This window comes from Setaria viridis, chromosome 8, assembly GCF_005286985.2.
Source record: "Setaria viridis chromosome 8, Setaria_viridis_v4.0, whole genome shotgun sequence".
Taxonomy (NCBI): Eukaryota; Viridiplantae; Streptophyta; class Magnoliopsida; order Poales; family Poaceae; genus Setaria; species Setaria viridis.
In genome coordinates, this window is record NC_048270.2 from 38,988,852 (window position 1) to 39,004,079 (window position 15,228).

The 15,228-nt window shown below is 45.7% G+C and overlaps 1 protein-coding gene across 3 annotated transcripts; it reads left to right on the forward strand.

Annotated features, from left to right (window-relative positions):
* The first annotated feature begins 287 nt into the window (after window positions 1–287).
* On the forward strand, window positions 288–7,336 carry LOC117866242 (uncharacterized). Of its 3 annotated transcripts, XM_034750400.2 has the most exons (8): window positions 288–448; window positions 1,006–1,728; window positions 1,898–2,418; window positions 2,511–2,585; window positions 2,728–2,760; window positions 2,854–3,050; window positions 3,184–3,611; window positions 6,680–7,336. In XM_034750400.2, the coding sequence occupies exons 1-8, from the start codon at window positions 336–338 to the stop codon at window positions 7,101–7,103; spliced, it is 2,514 nt and encodes an 837-aa protein (XP_034606291.1). In that variant the 5' UTR covers window positions 288–335; the 3' UTR covers window positions 7,104–7,336. The 3 variants fall into 3 exon arrangements, with proteins under 3 accessions (XP_034606291.1, XP_034606290.1, XP_034606292.1); XM_034750399.2 differs by lacking the exon at window positions 2,728–2,760 and having other exon boundaries at window positions 2,761–3,050; XM_034750401.2 differs by lacking the exon at window positions 2,728–2,760 and having other exon boundaries at window positions 2,024–2,418; window positions 2,761–3,050.
* The last annotated feature ends 7,892 nt before the right edge of the window (window positions 7,337–15,228 follow it).

A 15,228-nucleotide genomic window follows, 5' to 3' on the forward strand; every position in this document is an offset into this window, starting at 1 on the left:
TGGTGGGTTAAGCACTCCATTATCTCTTCTAATTACATCTTGCTCCCCTCGTCCTGCATGTGCAAACGAAAAAGCGCCTAGTGAACTGCGAAGGCTGCACACATTGCATGCACATGACCCCTAGTGGTTCTGTTACTTAACGAAAAGCCCCTCGATCGATCGGAGGAAGAAAGTTTTCGCGTTTCGTTGGTCTGAGATGCAAAAAATGCCAAACTCCAAGGGTCTGAAAGTGTACATGGGTAATATGGTAATTAGGCCTGTTCACCTGGCAAGTCAACAACCCCACGGTTGTGCCTTCCGAACACTTTCCCCTTGCACCACGCCCAAAGGAAGCCATGGAAGTCGCTATTAAGCCCGCGTATCATCAGCCAGAGTTTCCAAGCCAGATCAGTGCCATGGACGCCGCCGCGTGGTTAATTGATCCCCCTGTTGAAGCTTCTCTCAAACGGTACGATATCTCTGCCTTGCTCTCCCTTTTGCAGCTTAATTTCTTCCATTTGCAGAGTTAGATCCATGCGAAATATGTCTGTTTTGCAAAGAAGGCAAACGCGCATCACAGCCATCTGCATATACTGTGGGATTAGCTTCGGTCTTGGGATACATAAGGCGTCCTAGAGATTATTCATTAGTCCTAAGAAAAGTAGAGATTATTCATCAGTTTTAAGCCTCGATGGTAAAATTTAACTACAGTTGAACCGGATTTATTTGTTGAAAACAAAATATTTGCTGAAAATATAATCACTCGAGAGCCAAAGCAGCCGTCAGAGCAGAGAAATAAAGGGGATCGGTAGTTATAGCTGTATTATCAGCTCATCTCAACAGGTGTGCTAACTGGCGACTCAGCAGCCAGCACGCTGCTCTGATTTCATAGAGATTCTGATGTCGTACGTTAGATGTACTCAAGATATCCGCGGTGCTAAGTGAAGTGAATGATGTGAAGACCTGTCGGTGGCTTCTTTTCCCTTTGATATGGAGAACATCTGAATGTTTCATTTTCTCCCACAGCTTTGAAGATGCTGAAACCTGGAAGTATATATTGAAGGCGGTGTTCATGGAGAAGAAGACAAGGGAGGAGGACATCCTCGACACCTGCCTCATCGAGGTGGCTGACCCAGCTGAAAAGAAGGATGGCCTGCTGAAACGTCTCCAGAAGAATATTGCCGACTTGCTCAATAAAAAGAGGAAGGCGCTTCACACCATCGCCGTCGCCAGCGAGGACACGAAGAAGCGACTCCAGGAGGTGGCTGACCGCCGTGACAGGTTCTCCGTTGCGGTGGCTCTGCCTGCCCCGGCGACGAAGCCGGATCCTCGCCTTGCGGACATGCACAAAGAAGCGGCGCAGCTCATCGGCATCGACAATGCGAGAGCGGAGCTCATAGCCATGCTTCAGCCTGATCTCGAAAGAAAAGAAAAGAAAAGAAAAGCCATGCTTCTGCCGGCGTCTCACGGCGATGCAGATTCTGACGTCTCTGGCAGCAGCAGCAGAGAGATGAAGATAGTTTCTGTTGTTGGAGTTGGGGGACTGGGCAAGACGACTCTTGCCAAGGCGGTTTACCATGAGCTTCAATCGCAATATGATTGTGGAGCCTTTGTTCCCATTGGTCGGACACCGCAAGTTTTCAGCAACATATTGTACCTTCTCGACAAAAAAGAATACTCTCCCATCCTCAACTTAAAGGACCAATTCCTGCTCATTGGAGAACTCCAAAAATTCCTCCAAAACAAGAGGTATGCATTCATTAGTAGCCACTAATGCTCTTAGCTAGATGACAAGCATATCACATCAAATTAGTACCTCCTTAAGATTTTATTCTATACTTTGTCACTCTACTTTTCTTTTGTACATGGTCAACGGTTTATCAACTTTGGGTATTGATCTATATTGTCATGTTGCTAGGGACTTCATCGTTATTGACGATGTATGGGACATAACAACTTGGAACATAATCAAATCAGCTTTGGTTAACAATGACACTAGAAGTAGAGTAATCACAACTACTCACAATCGAGATGTAGCCAGCAGGGTGGGCGAGGTGCCGCCAGAGCAGCTGGATCCACAAGTCCGGCTCTGGGCTAGCGAGGTCTGGGAGGCATCCTACGACATGGAGGACATTCTCGACACCTGCCTCATCGAGGTGGCTGACCCAGTTGAGAAGAAGGATGGCCTGCTGAAACGTCTCCACAAGAATATTGCCGACTTGCTCAAAAAGAGCAAGGCGCGCCACACCATCGCCGTCGCCATCAAGGACATGAAGAAGCGACTCCAGGAGGTGGCTGACTGCCGTGACAGGTTCTCCGTTGCGGTGGCTCTGCCTGCCCCGGCTCCACAGGAATATCTGAACGTTTCACTTTCTCCCACAGCTTCGGTTCCTGCAGTAAAGGGCCCTGAATTCATTCGCACGGGAACCGTTAAAAAGAGTATGGATCCATCTTTGTCAATTCGAAAAAAAAAATTATGCAGTACAATGGAACAAATAGGCCTTATCCTTTTTGTTATTGCGTTATGGTAGGGGGAAAGGTGGAGGTTGCACTTGACAAGATGGATACCTTACTCTGCTTTGAGTATATGCAGAAGGCAAATCTTTGTAAGTATCTTCCTGGAGTTATGGTTTCCAGCATGTAGAATAACTAGCTATGAAGTTGTTTCAAAAAAACTATCTATAAAGTTAGGAGTCATACTTGAAATCCACATATTGAGATAATTATTATCTTTTTGTTGCAACACAGATAAACTTGACTTGCAGACACGCTTCAATATAGGTAATAAGGGGATTTACACGGGTCTGACATACCTCCATGAGGGGTTTTGTCATATTGATTTTAAACCTGCCAATATGGTGCCAAAAATCGCAGAGGGAGAACAAGGACAACAAGCACGAAAGATGAGAAGCTGTGGTTTTGGGGATGATGGTGATGGTGGCATCAAATTTGTGGAAGAAACCAAGAAAGAAGGAAGAAGCACGGGTCTGGCACACCTCATGTTGCTACTGATGGTAGAAGCGGTCTGCTCCAAAATATCTGAAATGTCTCCCGAAGAATTCTATGAGATTGTAAGAAAATTCTCTGTCCTTATCATTTTAGACAAAATCATATCGTTATGGATCACTTGACAATCTTGACAACTAATACAGTAATACTATAATTTTCCCAATATATACCATACTTCATGCTTTAATTTGATAGGTCATATGTCAAGAGTGGTGGACCACGTGGAAGTTTGAGTCATCTTCTAAACAAATAAAGAGATTGAATCAAATAGTTTTAAGCTGTCTGGAAACCGGCAAATCCACCAAGGCTACGAGCAGTACTGTTTCATCAACACAACGAGCTGTGCATGATATCCTCATCCTGGCTGCCATCAGCATCATCACTGAAATGAAACCTTTGCTGGCTTATGATATTACTGCTCCGAACATGGATTCAGTGGACCTTGTGCTTGATTTCAATGGCCTTACGTTGGCTGCAGCACTATCTGTGCATCAACATAACCTGACAGATGAACAAAGTGACAAACCACGCTCTTATAGGGCCGCAGCAACGAATTCGTCAGAAGCGACAACGCGCGCTCCAATGGCAAATATGCTTACCGACGATGAAGCCGAAAATCAAAGGTAGGTGTTTTTTTATTACACATTTCAACCTTTTCCATCCGTTCCCCAGCGTTTGGACTCCAATCAAAAGGTATACAATGCAAAGTCATTTCAAAGTAGAACTTACTGGTAATCTTCTGCTAATGAACAAAACACCTTGTGCTAATGAACTACCAGTTTTTCTATATCTTGCCCTTACTAGTTGGAGACTCCTTTTAAGCCTCCATGTTAATCCTCACGACAAGCATTTAAAATGAAATGATAGGTCTAGAAATTCTTATAGGATAATTAAGAAGCATCCGGACATCAGTTTGGTTGAATCTAATTATAGTTGAGAATAATACCTGTTGGGTCTATTTTATATTTTTTTAAATCCCTCACTCGTGTCATTATAAATTATTTAGAGTAACTCTCTAAATAAATTACCATAAGTATTGTTATAAAATAATTTGAAGTAATCCTATAATCTTCACATATATAGATTACCAACATATACCATTACTAAAAATAACTTAAAACAACATCTAAATACGCATCAAAATTGTCTACCTCTGTGAAGTAAACTATTCAAAAGTATTGTTCTATATATGTTTCTGAATTAGCCACTTCTACCAGCTGTGAACATAGAAAAAGCTAACTACGTATGCATGAGTGTTCACATGCATACCCAGTATACATATATGTAGAAAGTATTGAACATATATAAACTACTGCAACACTCAGCATTGGTCCCGAGGTTCGGTATACCGGTTGCATTTTGGTCTGGTACTGGGCCTAACGGCTAGTCCCCGAGGAGCCCCCGTGACCCACTTTAGTACAGGGTGGAGGTTTCACCCGGTACTAAAGGTCACACATTAGTACTAGTGTGCCTATGACCTTTAGTACCAGGTGAAGGCTTCACCCGGTACCGGGTGAAGCCTCCACCCGGTACTAAAGGGGTAGCCTTATTCTCGACCCTCCCCCGTGCAAACCACATCTGCACTGGCTCTTCCTCCCTCCCTCCCTCCCCAGCCTCCCCTCTCCTCCCACCTCCGCTCGCCCATCACCTCGTGCCTAAGGCGAGGAGCGGCGGCGGCTAGCGGGCTCAGCATGATAGGGCGGCAGCGGCCGGATTCGGCGGATGGAGCGGCGGCAACAAGATCCGACAACGATAGCGACGAGATCCGGGGGTGGCGGTGGTGACGAGATCTGGGGGTGGCAGTGGCGACGGAGCGGCGGTGGCTAGCAGGCTTGGCACGGCGGGATCCGGCAGCGGCGGCGGGATCTGGTGGATGGAGCAGCAGTTGTGAGAACCGGGCTCGCTAGTAGTTGGCGGGATGTGGGGCTGTGCGGATGGGGTGGCGGCGGGGTGCGGCTCGGGTGGTCGGGCCGGTGGAGTGTGGCTCGGGCCGGTGGGATTTTTTTATATTTTAATACCTCTTTAGTAACGGTTATTTGACCTTTAGTACCGAAATAGTAGTACCGGTTGCACAACTAATATTAAGGGGGTTAGCAACCGGTACTGAAGGCGCTTTCCCTGATATTTGCACGTTAAACACATAGATCAAGGTAAGGCTTCAATTAAACGCATGCCAAATACACATAAAGGTGCAATGCCAAAGGAAAAAACTGTAAGGATGGAAAAGTATATAAAGTGACTGATAACTAAACTAAAGACACGGAGAAAAACTATCTGTGGTGTTAGAATATAAAATAAATTAGAGGGAGAGACAGTGCAAATAATTAAGAAATTTCATTATCTACATGCCCCCATATTTATCCATGATTTTTAGTGATTGTCACTTAAAATTGCTAGACTGTGCAGGAGTTTTCATGCGTTAATGAGCCAGTGATTTTATAGTAATGCACATATATAACATTTAGATCTTGAGGTTGTTGAGCTATTTATTTTGTATCGGCGATCATATTTGTTGGGAGAGGATAGCATATATTGTACCCGAAGAAGGGTAGTGGACAGGCCAGGGCAGCGGTGTAGGATGGCTGCGGCGGCGGCTCGGCTAGTATGCTGTGTGGGCGGCGACAGCGGCTGGTGAAGGTGGCGTGCAGTAGGTTGCGCGGAAGCAGCCACGGCTGGCGCTGATGCGCGGTTGGCGGCGAGGGTACAAGGCAAGGAGGCGACGGCAGCAGCGGAGACTGTAGGGGCTCGGGCGGCACTACTTATAGGCGTGCGGGCTGAGGCGTGCCGCGCTCGGCTTGGAACATGCAGCGGCCGCTAGGCCCGAATGGCCCTAGCTAGGCTGGTTGGAGTGGGTCAGCCCCATGGGCTCGGCCCGGTAGCAAAAGATTTAGATTTTCTTTTTTTCAGAAATAATTCCCGTGAAAGAAAAAATCAGAAATCCAGATAATTCATTTAATTCATAAAAAATACTTCAAAAATCCCAAAAATCCTAGAGATAGTTTGGGATGCGAGGAGTCCATATAAAATACTTAGAGCTTGTGAAAAGGATTCTAGAGCCTCCAAAAAATTGGAAATTTTTGGTATATTCTCGGAATAACCTAATCGTTATCTAGACACATTTTTAAAACATTTGCACTCATGAAACACCAAAATGCATCGGCACGAATGCACATAAAAAACAACTTTATTTAATTTAAAAAATAAACAATTATTTTCCTATACTAAATTTCCTGTAAAGGAAATAACTGTTGGAAAAAATTAAAAATTATGAGAAAATCATTATTTAATTATTTTTTTAATGGATTTCAGGATGTGACATGTGGGTTGTCCGTGCAGGAACCCATTGTCACTATGACACCTCGTTCAATTCAAATATGCACACATATGTAGTACCACATTGCTAATTGAGTAAGTGGAGATCAAACTTATAAGCCTTTATCCTCTAACCACCGTATATTTGCATTAACTTTTTTTATATGAAGCGAAGGTGAAAGTATAAAATGTGGTGCTTTGTGTACGAGAAAGGGGTAGGTAATAATTTGGTTTTGGAGAGCGAGGGGTTACACTTGCCCCTAGTTTCAATATCTTAGAGTATTGGTATAAAATCAAAAAATAAAGTTAGCCATGGTTGTAGCCGGGGAGGATCATGCTAACAGATAACTCATTTGCTGCTGTTATGGTCTATTGCCAGTGACCCGAATTCCTGCGTCGCCGAACGTGATACCATTGAGGAGGAAAAGAGATCAGGTGAATGGTTCGTCGCAACCGGCGCAGCACATCACGCGACTTGGAAACGCGATCTATTCAGCAACCTGGTGGATGTCGAGAACGATGGCCTCTGTGTTCATGCGGCAGATGGGACGCCCATGCCCGTCTGCGGCCGCGGCGACGTGGTAACGGATGACGTGGTCCTTCCTGACGTGTATTACGTTCCCCGCCTTTGCACCAACCTTGTCTCCGTCGGGCAACTTGCCGGGCTCGATTACTGCGTCGGGTTCGGCCGTGGCGCCTGTGTCATCAGTAGCGCTGCGGGCACGGTCGTCGGTAGAGCGCACGCCAGAGGCGACGGGCTGTATGAGGTGGATTTCCTCAGAGTCCCACTTGGCATGCCATGAAGTGAGTTATGCATGAGTACGCACACTTGAGAAAAGTTAGTGCAATGTAACAAGTCATATGAAATAAATGCAACCCATGCATGCACAATATTTGGTTTCATTATATTTGTATGTGACATCTACAGAAGTTCTTGAGCTGATTCCTTTGCCTCCACGGAACTATGCATCAAACCATGTTCTAGGAACTGGTTATAATATTATATATGGTATTGCTGGAGTGCGATATTTACTTCTGTTCCTGTGCCTTAACTTCCTTGAGGTTTGATTGAGCACTCGGTTTTAGCCTTTGTAAATGTGAAATCATCTCCTGCCAGATGTAAAAACAAGATGATGGAATGTGTAGGGGGGCATGTAATATTGATGCCATAAGATGTACTTTTGGCTGATTTTTTTTATCGCCATTATCCTATTTTTGCGGCAGGGTTTTGTTGATTCTGCTACCCTGAGCAAAACTTTGGAATAAACATGCATAATAGAAGCTTGAATCTGCAATGTCTTCAAAGATCCTTCTTTTATACAAGTTACAAAGTGAGGTCCTTCGTTCTCGTCTTTTGATTCGTGATACCGACGTAAAACTTGCCAAGTAAAAGTATGAATAAAGCTATTTGTCTTGCATATACTGAACTTGGCTCTGTAAACTTTTCTGGTTGGGTATAGATTGAGGTCGATCATGTACACCTGATTTACGGCCCTTTGAGCTTTTGCAAACTGCGCTACGCTGCTCCCCAATTCATGCACGTACACCAGTTAATAATGTTGATGCACCTGCAGGCTTCAGGTGGTATGAAGAATCAAGAGTGATTACGTGCGTTATTATTGCCAAGAACTTGGAATAACTAAGTTATTCAATTAGATGATATAGCTAGTCGGCGTCTACCTCGCCGTTCTGCTACGTGCTCATCTGGCTGCAAGAACCAGACAACAAGCTATAGGGTAATGCCTATACTGATGCATCTACATGCAAATATTAACTCACGTACGATCCAACAACTTCACAGGACTCCATCAGTCCATTCATGCATGCTTTCCATGCAAAGCTCGACAAGGACACTCGACCAAAAGCACCTGGCCGCAAACACCTGCAATCGTATGCACGGAGAGCTCAGCGTTACGTTTCAAAGAAGCGTGTTAGCTAGGGAGACGCCAATATGCGTGCCAGACGACCGCTACCCTCGACCGCGCGTACATCATATCCCGTCGCTTTGAGGGCCGAACCCGATCATCGCGGCCACCACCACGGACTGTGTGCCTGGCTTCCTTGGCATAGCTAGCCACAACACTACGCCAAGCGCTGCTGGCCATGAGCAGCCCAACCCGCCAAACGCAAACAAAAGGGTACACAATTGGAGATATATTAAATGGGCCAGTTGCTTAAAACTCAACGGAGAAATAAATAAAGTTATATAATTAGTGCTGCACAGGTTTGATTATTAGTCGGATTGCAATGCACCCACCAAATCCAACAAGGTCTATGTATAGGCCCGCCTCAATGGCTGAGAGCATGTAATGTAATTAAGGTATTTGTAGTTCGAAAAACTGCAAATTTGGAGCTGTGGATAGTTTTAGATGAACCATTATGTTTATAATTTATACTAAGGGAAAACTTAAACCAATGTGATTTCGTCTACAAGCTACAGATCCAAAATGGATCTTAAACCTGGAGCTATAACAAAAAGGAACTTAAAGTGCTGGCTCACCGACAACTCCTAAAAATATAATGCTACTTTGTCAATAAAAATAATAATAGTTGCGAAACACAGTACAGATGCAGACGCTCAAATACACGTACGCACACTCAACCCTATGAATGCACACACGCAACAAAAACCCTATGAGCACATCTTAGAGACTGGCTAGCAGATCATCGAGGTTGACAAAGTCACCATTTGTGCCTCACTGTCGACGGGCGTGTCGCCTACCACTAAAAGAATAGCACCAGTTAAATTTTGGAATAAAATCCACAAAAATGCAATCACCAGTGCCGAGTAGAGGACTCGAACCATGATGGGATGGTTCCACCACAAGAAACCTAGCTTACCAGGTGAGCTACACTCAATTCGCATAAAAGGGTTAGGGTTAATATCAGGTACCATGTTTCAGGACCTTCCTTTCCTAGCAGCGGGTGCCGAAGCTCATCAAGGTGGAACTTGCTGCCACATTCACACAGGAGGGGTGAGTTTGGGTTAGCACCTGTGACATCCAAAAATTTTACTAAAATTTGCAAAGAAAATTTAAACATAGAGCCTTGCATTTCAAATCATGCATAAAAATAAATGACCACAAGTACATATGCATATGTTTGAGCTAACCATCTAGTTATACTTCAAAAATATTCTATCCTTATACTCATCTCAAGCACATACATCAAATCCTACTCAAATTTGAACAAGTGGAAAAGCCCTTAAACCCCAACCGGGACGAAGTCGTCCCTCACTCCCACCCCACTACCTCCACCGGCTTGGCCTATCCTTGCCTCCTCCCACTTACGCACGCACGTGCACGAGGCCCAGAAGTTGACCCAGCTCTCACAGCCTGCACGCCATCCTCGTCCTCCTCTTGTTCGTCCCCCCTGCCCCATGAGCTCACCCCTCTAGCCATCCCCCCCCCCCCCCGCCCGCCCCACTCCACGCTACCATCGCCTATACCTCCGCTATCCACTACGTCCAGCACACTAGAACTCCCCCGATAGAATGCCTCCCCTGGTCCTCCCCATCCTCATCCACCCACGACATGCGTCGCCATAGCCGTAGCACCATTAACGCCCCTCTTGGTCCGATAAACTTGAGAGAGCTCATCCTCCTGAGCTTATCCGACCTCGCCGTTGCTCCACCTACCTACAAATAGCCTCACCCACCCCTTCCTGCCTCCTCGCCACTCCTCCATCCCAAACTCCCTCTAACCAGAATAGGACCGGTGCCATGCCACCTCCACCCGTCGCCGTGCTCTATCCCCTAGAGCCGGGCCAGGTCGAAGTCGAGAGCGTCGTGCGGCCCCTAGCCACCCTCTCCCCGTGTTGCAGCGGTGCCCAAGCCAGCCACTCCTCGCTAGCCCCGCCTCCACTGTCGAACCCCGCCACCACTATGTTGATGGCTGTTAGCACACTAATTGTGAACTGCAAGCGCATGGATCAGTTGTAGCTCTTCTCTCAGAGTATTCCCCCAAGGTTTATCACTCCAAAGAACTTATAACACAAGATCTACTTTAACTAGCATCTTTAGTATGAACTCTATGTTGATGGTGATTCAAATCTAATCTAGCATATACAAATGGATAAGGAGAGGTAACCAATCTAGAGCAACCTAGACTATGCATATGTTGTAATTTCAAGAAAAGGTAGCAAAGCAACACAAATATGATCTTAAGCCTCTTTAAATCTACACATCCGATCCGGCACCCAAAAATCCCCACCTTATACAAGACACATCCTATCACGATCACCTCTATCAGCGTAGGTAGTCTAAGGGCACGGTCATAAGAACATGTTATACTCATCGGTAGATCAAATATACAAATCTAGTCACCACGACTACAAGAACACCCTATGCAATCTATCATCGATCATATATTGAAAAGCAAGCAAACTCGATAAAGCATAAAACCATAGAAGGAGGCACTTAGATCACTAAGAACAAGAATACATCTATTACTTCACCATGTATGATTGTACATCATCAGATCTCCACCAGGTTCCTACCTTGATCTCGATGATCCTAGCTCAAGAACTCTAACGTGGATCTTCCTCGCAAGATTCCCACATCGGCTAGGGATTGGCTACACTAATCCCTAGACAACTGCACGGCCCTCGGTTCTTCAAATTGGTGTGCCTCGAGCTCCTTCAACTTCTCCACAAATATGTCAACCTCAATCCCCGTAGCACGATGGAAAAAGGGGGTATTTATAGTACAGAGAGGTTGTGGAAAAAATTGGAAGGCGAGGGGACAAAGCAAACCCCCAGGCCGACCGGCCTGGGCCTTTCATTTAGCCCCTCGCATCCTGCTTCATCCCCAAGTCTCCTCGGGTGTTCTGGAGTCTTCTTTTCACTTGCATGTGGGTCTGGCATGTCAATAGCTTTGGATTCAGGTTGATCCTTGATGTCTTTCCAATTCTCCGCTTGATCCTTCACGTGATCCTCTTTGATCCTGAGCTCCTCTTTCCATATCCTTGCAAACTTATCCCCTAAGCAATCTTGGAGGTTTACCTACCAAAAACAAGCATGAGAGGGGGTCAAAAGACCCTAGACCGATCGGCCTGAGGAACACCAGGCCGATCCACTTGGGCCCTTTTTGTGCCTCCTGGTCTTCATCTTCCTCTAGTTCATTGCTCGTCCAATGCTTTTATCCAATTTATGCTAATTTAGCTCAATTTAATGCAAAAATAGAATGTGCTCCAAAATATGTGGCAAAGTGAAAATGACCAATTTATTGGGTATGATCAACAGTTTAGGTATCAAATTTATGTCATTATTGAAGATAAATAGGGGTAAAATTATGTCAATAACGAGTGTCAACAATTGCCCCATGCTTAAACCTTGCTCGTCCTCGAGTAAGTCATCAATAGAAATCAGCATTGCCCTTTAGTGTTTAATCCCGCACTTGATCATACGCAAGAAAACATAATGCTCTGATAAGATTTTTCAATTAATATTCAAGTTGTAACTAGCCTTATCTAATATGGAGGGTAGATATTATTAAAGAACATCCCACAACGAATTAATTCTTAAGCTCTCAATTTTAAACAAATCTTAGAAGATTTTCAATAAAACTTTTCAAAAGGAAACCAAACCGAGATCAACAATTTAAACTTTATTGCAACTGCCCATTGAACTCTCAGCTCATCAAGTCTCTCAAACCTGTGCTAGAACTCTCAACTTGCCATCACTCATAAAATATGTGTAAGGCTTTATCTAGAGCTTGGGAAGGTTAGTACTAGCAAAAATATTATAATCAAGATTTATCCAAACAAGAAATATTTCTGATGGATTTACTGAGACTTTTCAAAAAGACCATGGAAAATAATGCTTATGGAGTGGGAGCACACATTTAGATGGTGGACACGTAAGGGTAAAGGGGTGATCGCGAGGTACAAATAAAGTTCTCGTAATTGGATTTCACATTGTTGGAAGATTGAGTATGGATAAATCTTGATGGCACTAGGAATTTTCATGAAGCTTAAAGAACTGAGGAGCATTTTATTCTTTCTCCCTTTTTCCTTTTATTTATGTTTCTTTCTTTCCTTCCTTCCTTTTTTCTTTCTTTTCCTTTCCTTTTTCTCCTTTCCTTTTTTTCTTTCTTTTTGCTTCTCAGAACTTCTTGCAACACAATACTTACTCAGCAGTAGTCAGAGACGATGAGATGACTCTCCCCCATGCTTAGACGATGCTTGTCCTCGAGCATGCAAGAGGGAAAATGATGGACTGCTGTTGTAGGCACAAAATCCATTGGTCTTCTGTAAAATTTATTCTTTTCTTCTGGAGGGACTTCCACGCGAAATTTCAGAGGCGACAAAGCGAAGAATCACCCAGGCCAGTTGGCCTGGGGTGTCCAGGCCAATCGGCCTAGCCCCCTCTGGGCTCTATTTCCTTCAATTTATTCCGTGCGCTGATTATTGCCTCCAGGTCTTGTTTTTCATGAAAGTGCACTGATAATCCTTCTAAATCTTCAACGAAATATTTTCCATACTCAAATTGGGTTGTGGTCAAGGAGGTAATCTCGAAAAATGATATTTTTGGGTTTTGGCCGTTTACCTTGTCCAAGATATTTGATGCATCACTTGCAGCTTGCTTTCCATACTCAAATTGGGTTGTGGTCAAGGAGGTAATCTTGAAAAATGATATTTTTGAGTTTTGGCCGTTTTACGTCGTCTGGCTTCCTCGCGATGGCCTTTCTCTATCGTCGCTTCCAGGTCTTCCACGCAGAAGCCGTGGATTTTCCTCCTCCACTGCACGCTCCCTCCCGCATCACGTGCCGCCTCGCACCACTGTCCGCTCACTCCTCCCGCATCACGCGCCGCCTCGCACCACCGTTTGCTCCCTCCTCCCACATCACGCGCCGCACGCCCTACCACCCTCACGCCTGCTGCCTCCCCTTCTCCACCCAAACCCTAACCTTGGGCCCTCCTCCTCTTCCCCGATGCGGCAGCTCCCCATTTTGGCAATCTGTGGATGAATCAGCGGAGTGGGCCTCGGTGGCGGCTTGGTCCAAGTGGAGGTGCTCGGCAAGATGGGCGCGCCCCCAAAGACAGATGTGCCAATCATCACGCCGCAGGAGCTCGCGGAGGCCGATGGGATCCTCTTCGGGTTCCCCACGTGCTTCAGCATGATGGCGGCACAAAGGAAGGCCTTCTTCAACGCCACCTGCCCCTCCTCCCACGCCGCCGATGGTCTCCTCCCCCCCCCACGGAGCAGTCATGGGTGCGTGCGTCTCCCCGACGGATTCCGCCCCCTGTCGGCACGCCGGGTGGTTGCGGAAGGCGCTCCTCGCCGGCTCTGGAGATGGGCAGCTCGCTGGGGGTGCTCGGCCTTCGGTGAGCAGCTCATGTCGGCGGCGTGCCATGGGGATGCCATCGAGGCACGGATGCTGCTGGAGCTCAGTCGCACTCTACACCTTCAGCGGCCTCAACACCCCACTCCACTTCGCCGCCACCAAGGGCCACCTCCACGTTCATGCGAATTCTTCCGTCTTTTGGATGCCTCTCACTCAATTTGGATCACGAATTGCGGTTTCCCGTGCAGATTATCACAATGTTGCTGGAGAAATGTGATGACGTTAACGTGCGCAACTACTGCAGCCAGGTAGATCTTTGTGCGCTTTCTGGGTTAAGATTTTGATCCTTTTTCTTCTACTATCTTTGTGATGGCAGACTGAACCAATGTAAGATCTGTCGCGTACAAGTGATGAATTTGGCAACTCTTGTGCCGTGCAAATAGATGGTGATTTGGAGACTCATTTTTTAGGGATTACTTATGTACTGATCAGCGATTGCATCAGAAGGCTATATATACATATCGCTTATGCTTCAAAGCCGAATGAAGATTTGATTAGATTTTGTTGTTCTTTCTGAGTTTCTGGTGCTCCTGCACGTGGCATAGGCATTGCATTTTGTGACACCCGGCCCAATTTGGTTGGTCCAGTGTGGCCCATGAGCGCAGGTGCGCATGTTTAGTACCACCTTGCTAGTCGAGTAAGGGTGGAGCCAACTTATAAGCCTTTGTCAATCAGCCATAGCACCTTCGGGTTAACCCTTTTACACGAAGTGAGGATGAAAGTGTAAGTAGGGTGCCATGTTGTATGCGTGCCCGCCCCTCGGAAGGGCTGGAAGTTTCATTTGTTTGGGTGGATGGATAAATACTATGCCTTGATCCACGCATGTCGGCATGGGCACTGGGTGGTTGTTCAAATGCTTCTTTTCTGCCTTAGCACAAGGTGGTTGCTGATCATTGCTCTTTTTTGGTTGCTTCAGGTTACCAGAGCAGATTACTTGAGTGGCCGAACAGCATTGCGTTTTGCTGCACATGATGGATTTGTTCGATGTGTAAGGGCTTTTGCTTGCAGACTTTGTCCCAACTGTCGCCTTGGAGGATTGCCTCTTCAGTGGTAGATGGTGGTGATTGCTAGACGAATAATGGGAGCAGTCCCAATTCTTCGTTGGGGCATAAGTTTAATGAACTGTATGTATTTCCGATGAATCACAGCTTACCGTTTGAAAGAACTAGCCATTAACACCTTGCTTGTTTTAGTGCTCCTGTGAGGTACATCAACAAGCCTGCTGATGGCAGTGTAACAGCACTTCATATGGTGGCATTGAATGGTCACTTAGATTGCATGCACTTGTTGATTGACTTGGGTGCTAATGTCTCAGCCGTCGCATTCCCCTATGGCACTACTACAAATTTGATAGGCAAGAATTGGTTCTTAGCTCAAACGGCGTGCAACAAACAACGGCTATTTTTCTTAACTCAAATGAGGTTTTAACAATGCACTGGTGGAGGAACAGCTGGCAGCACGCCGTTGCATTATGCAGCTGGTGGGGGGAAGCATGAATGCTGTGAGGTAAGTCACTATCATAAAGCATATTATCACCTTTTCGACAAGTAGCTCTTTTCAGTTGTAGTTGTCTCTTGAGGAAT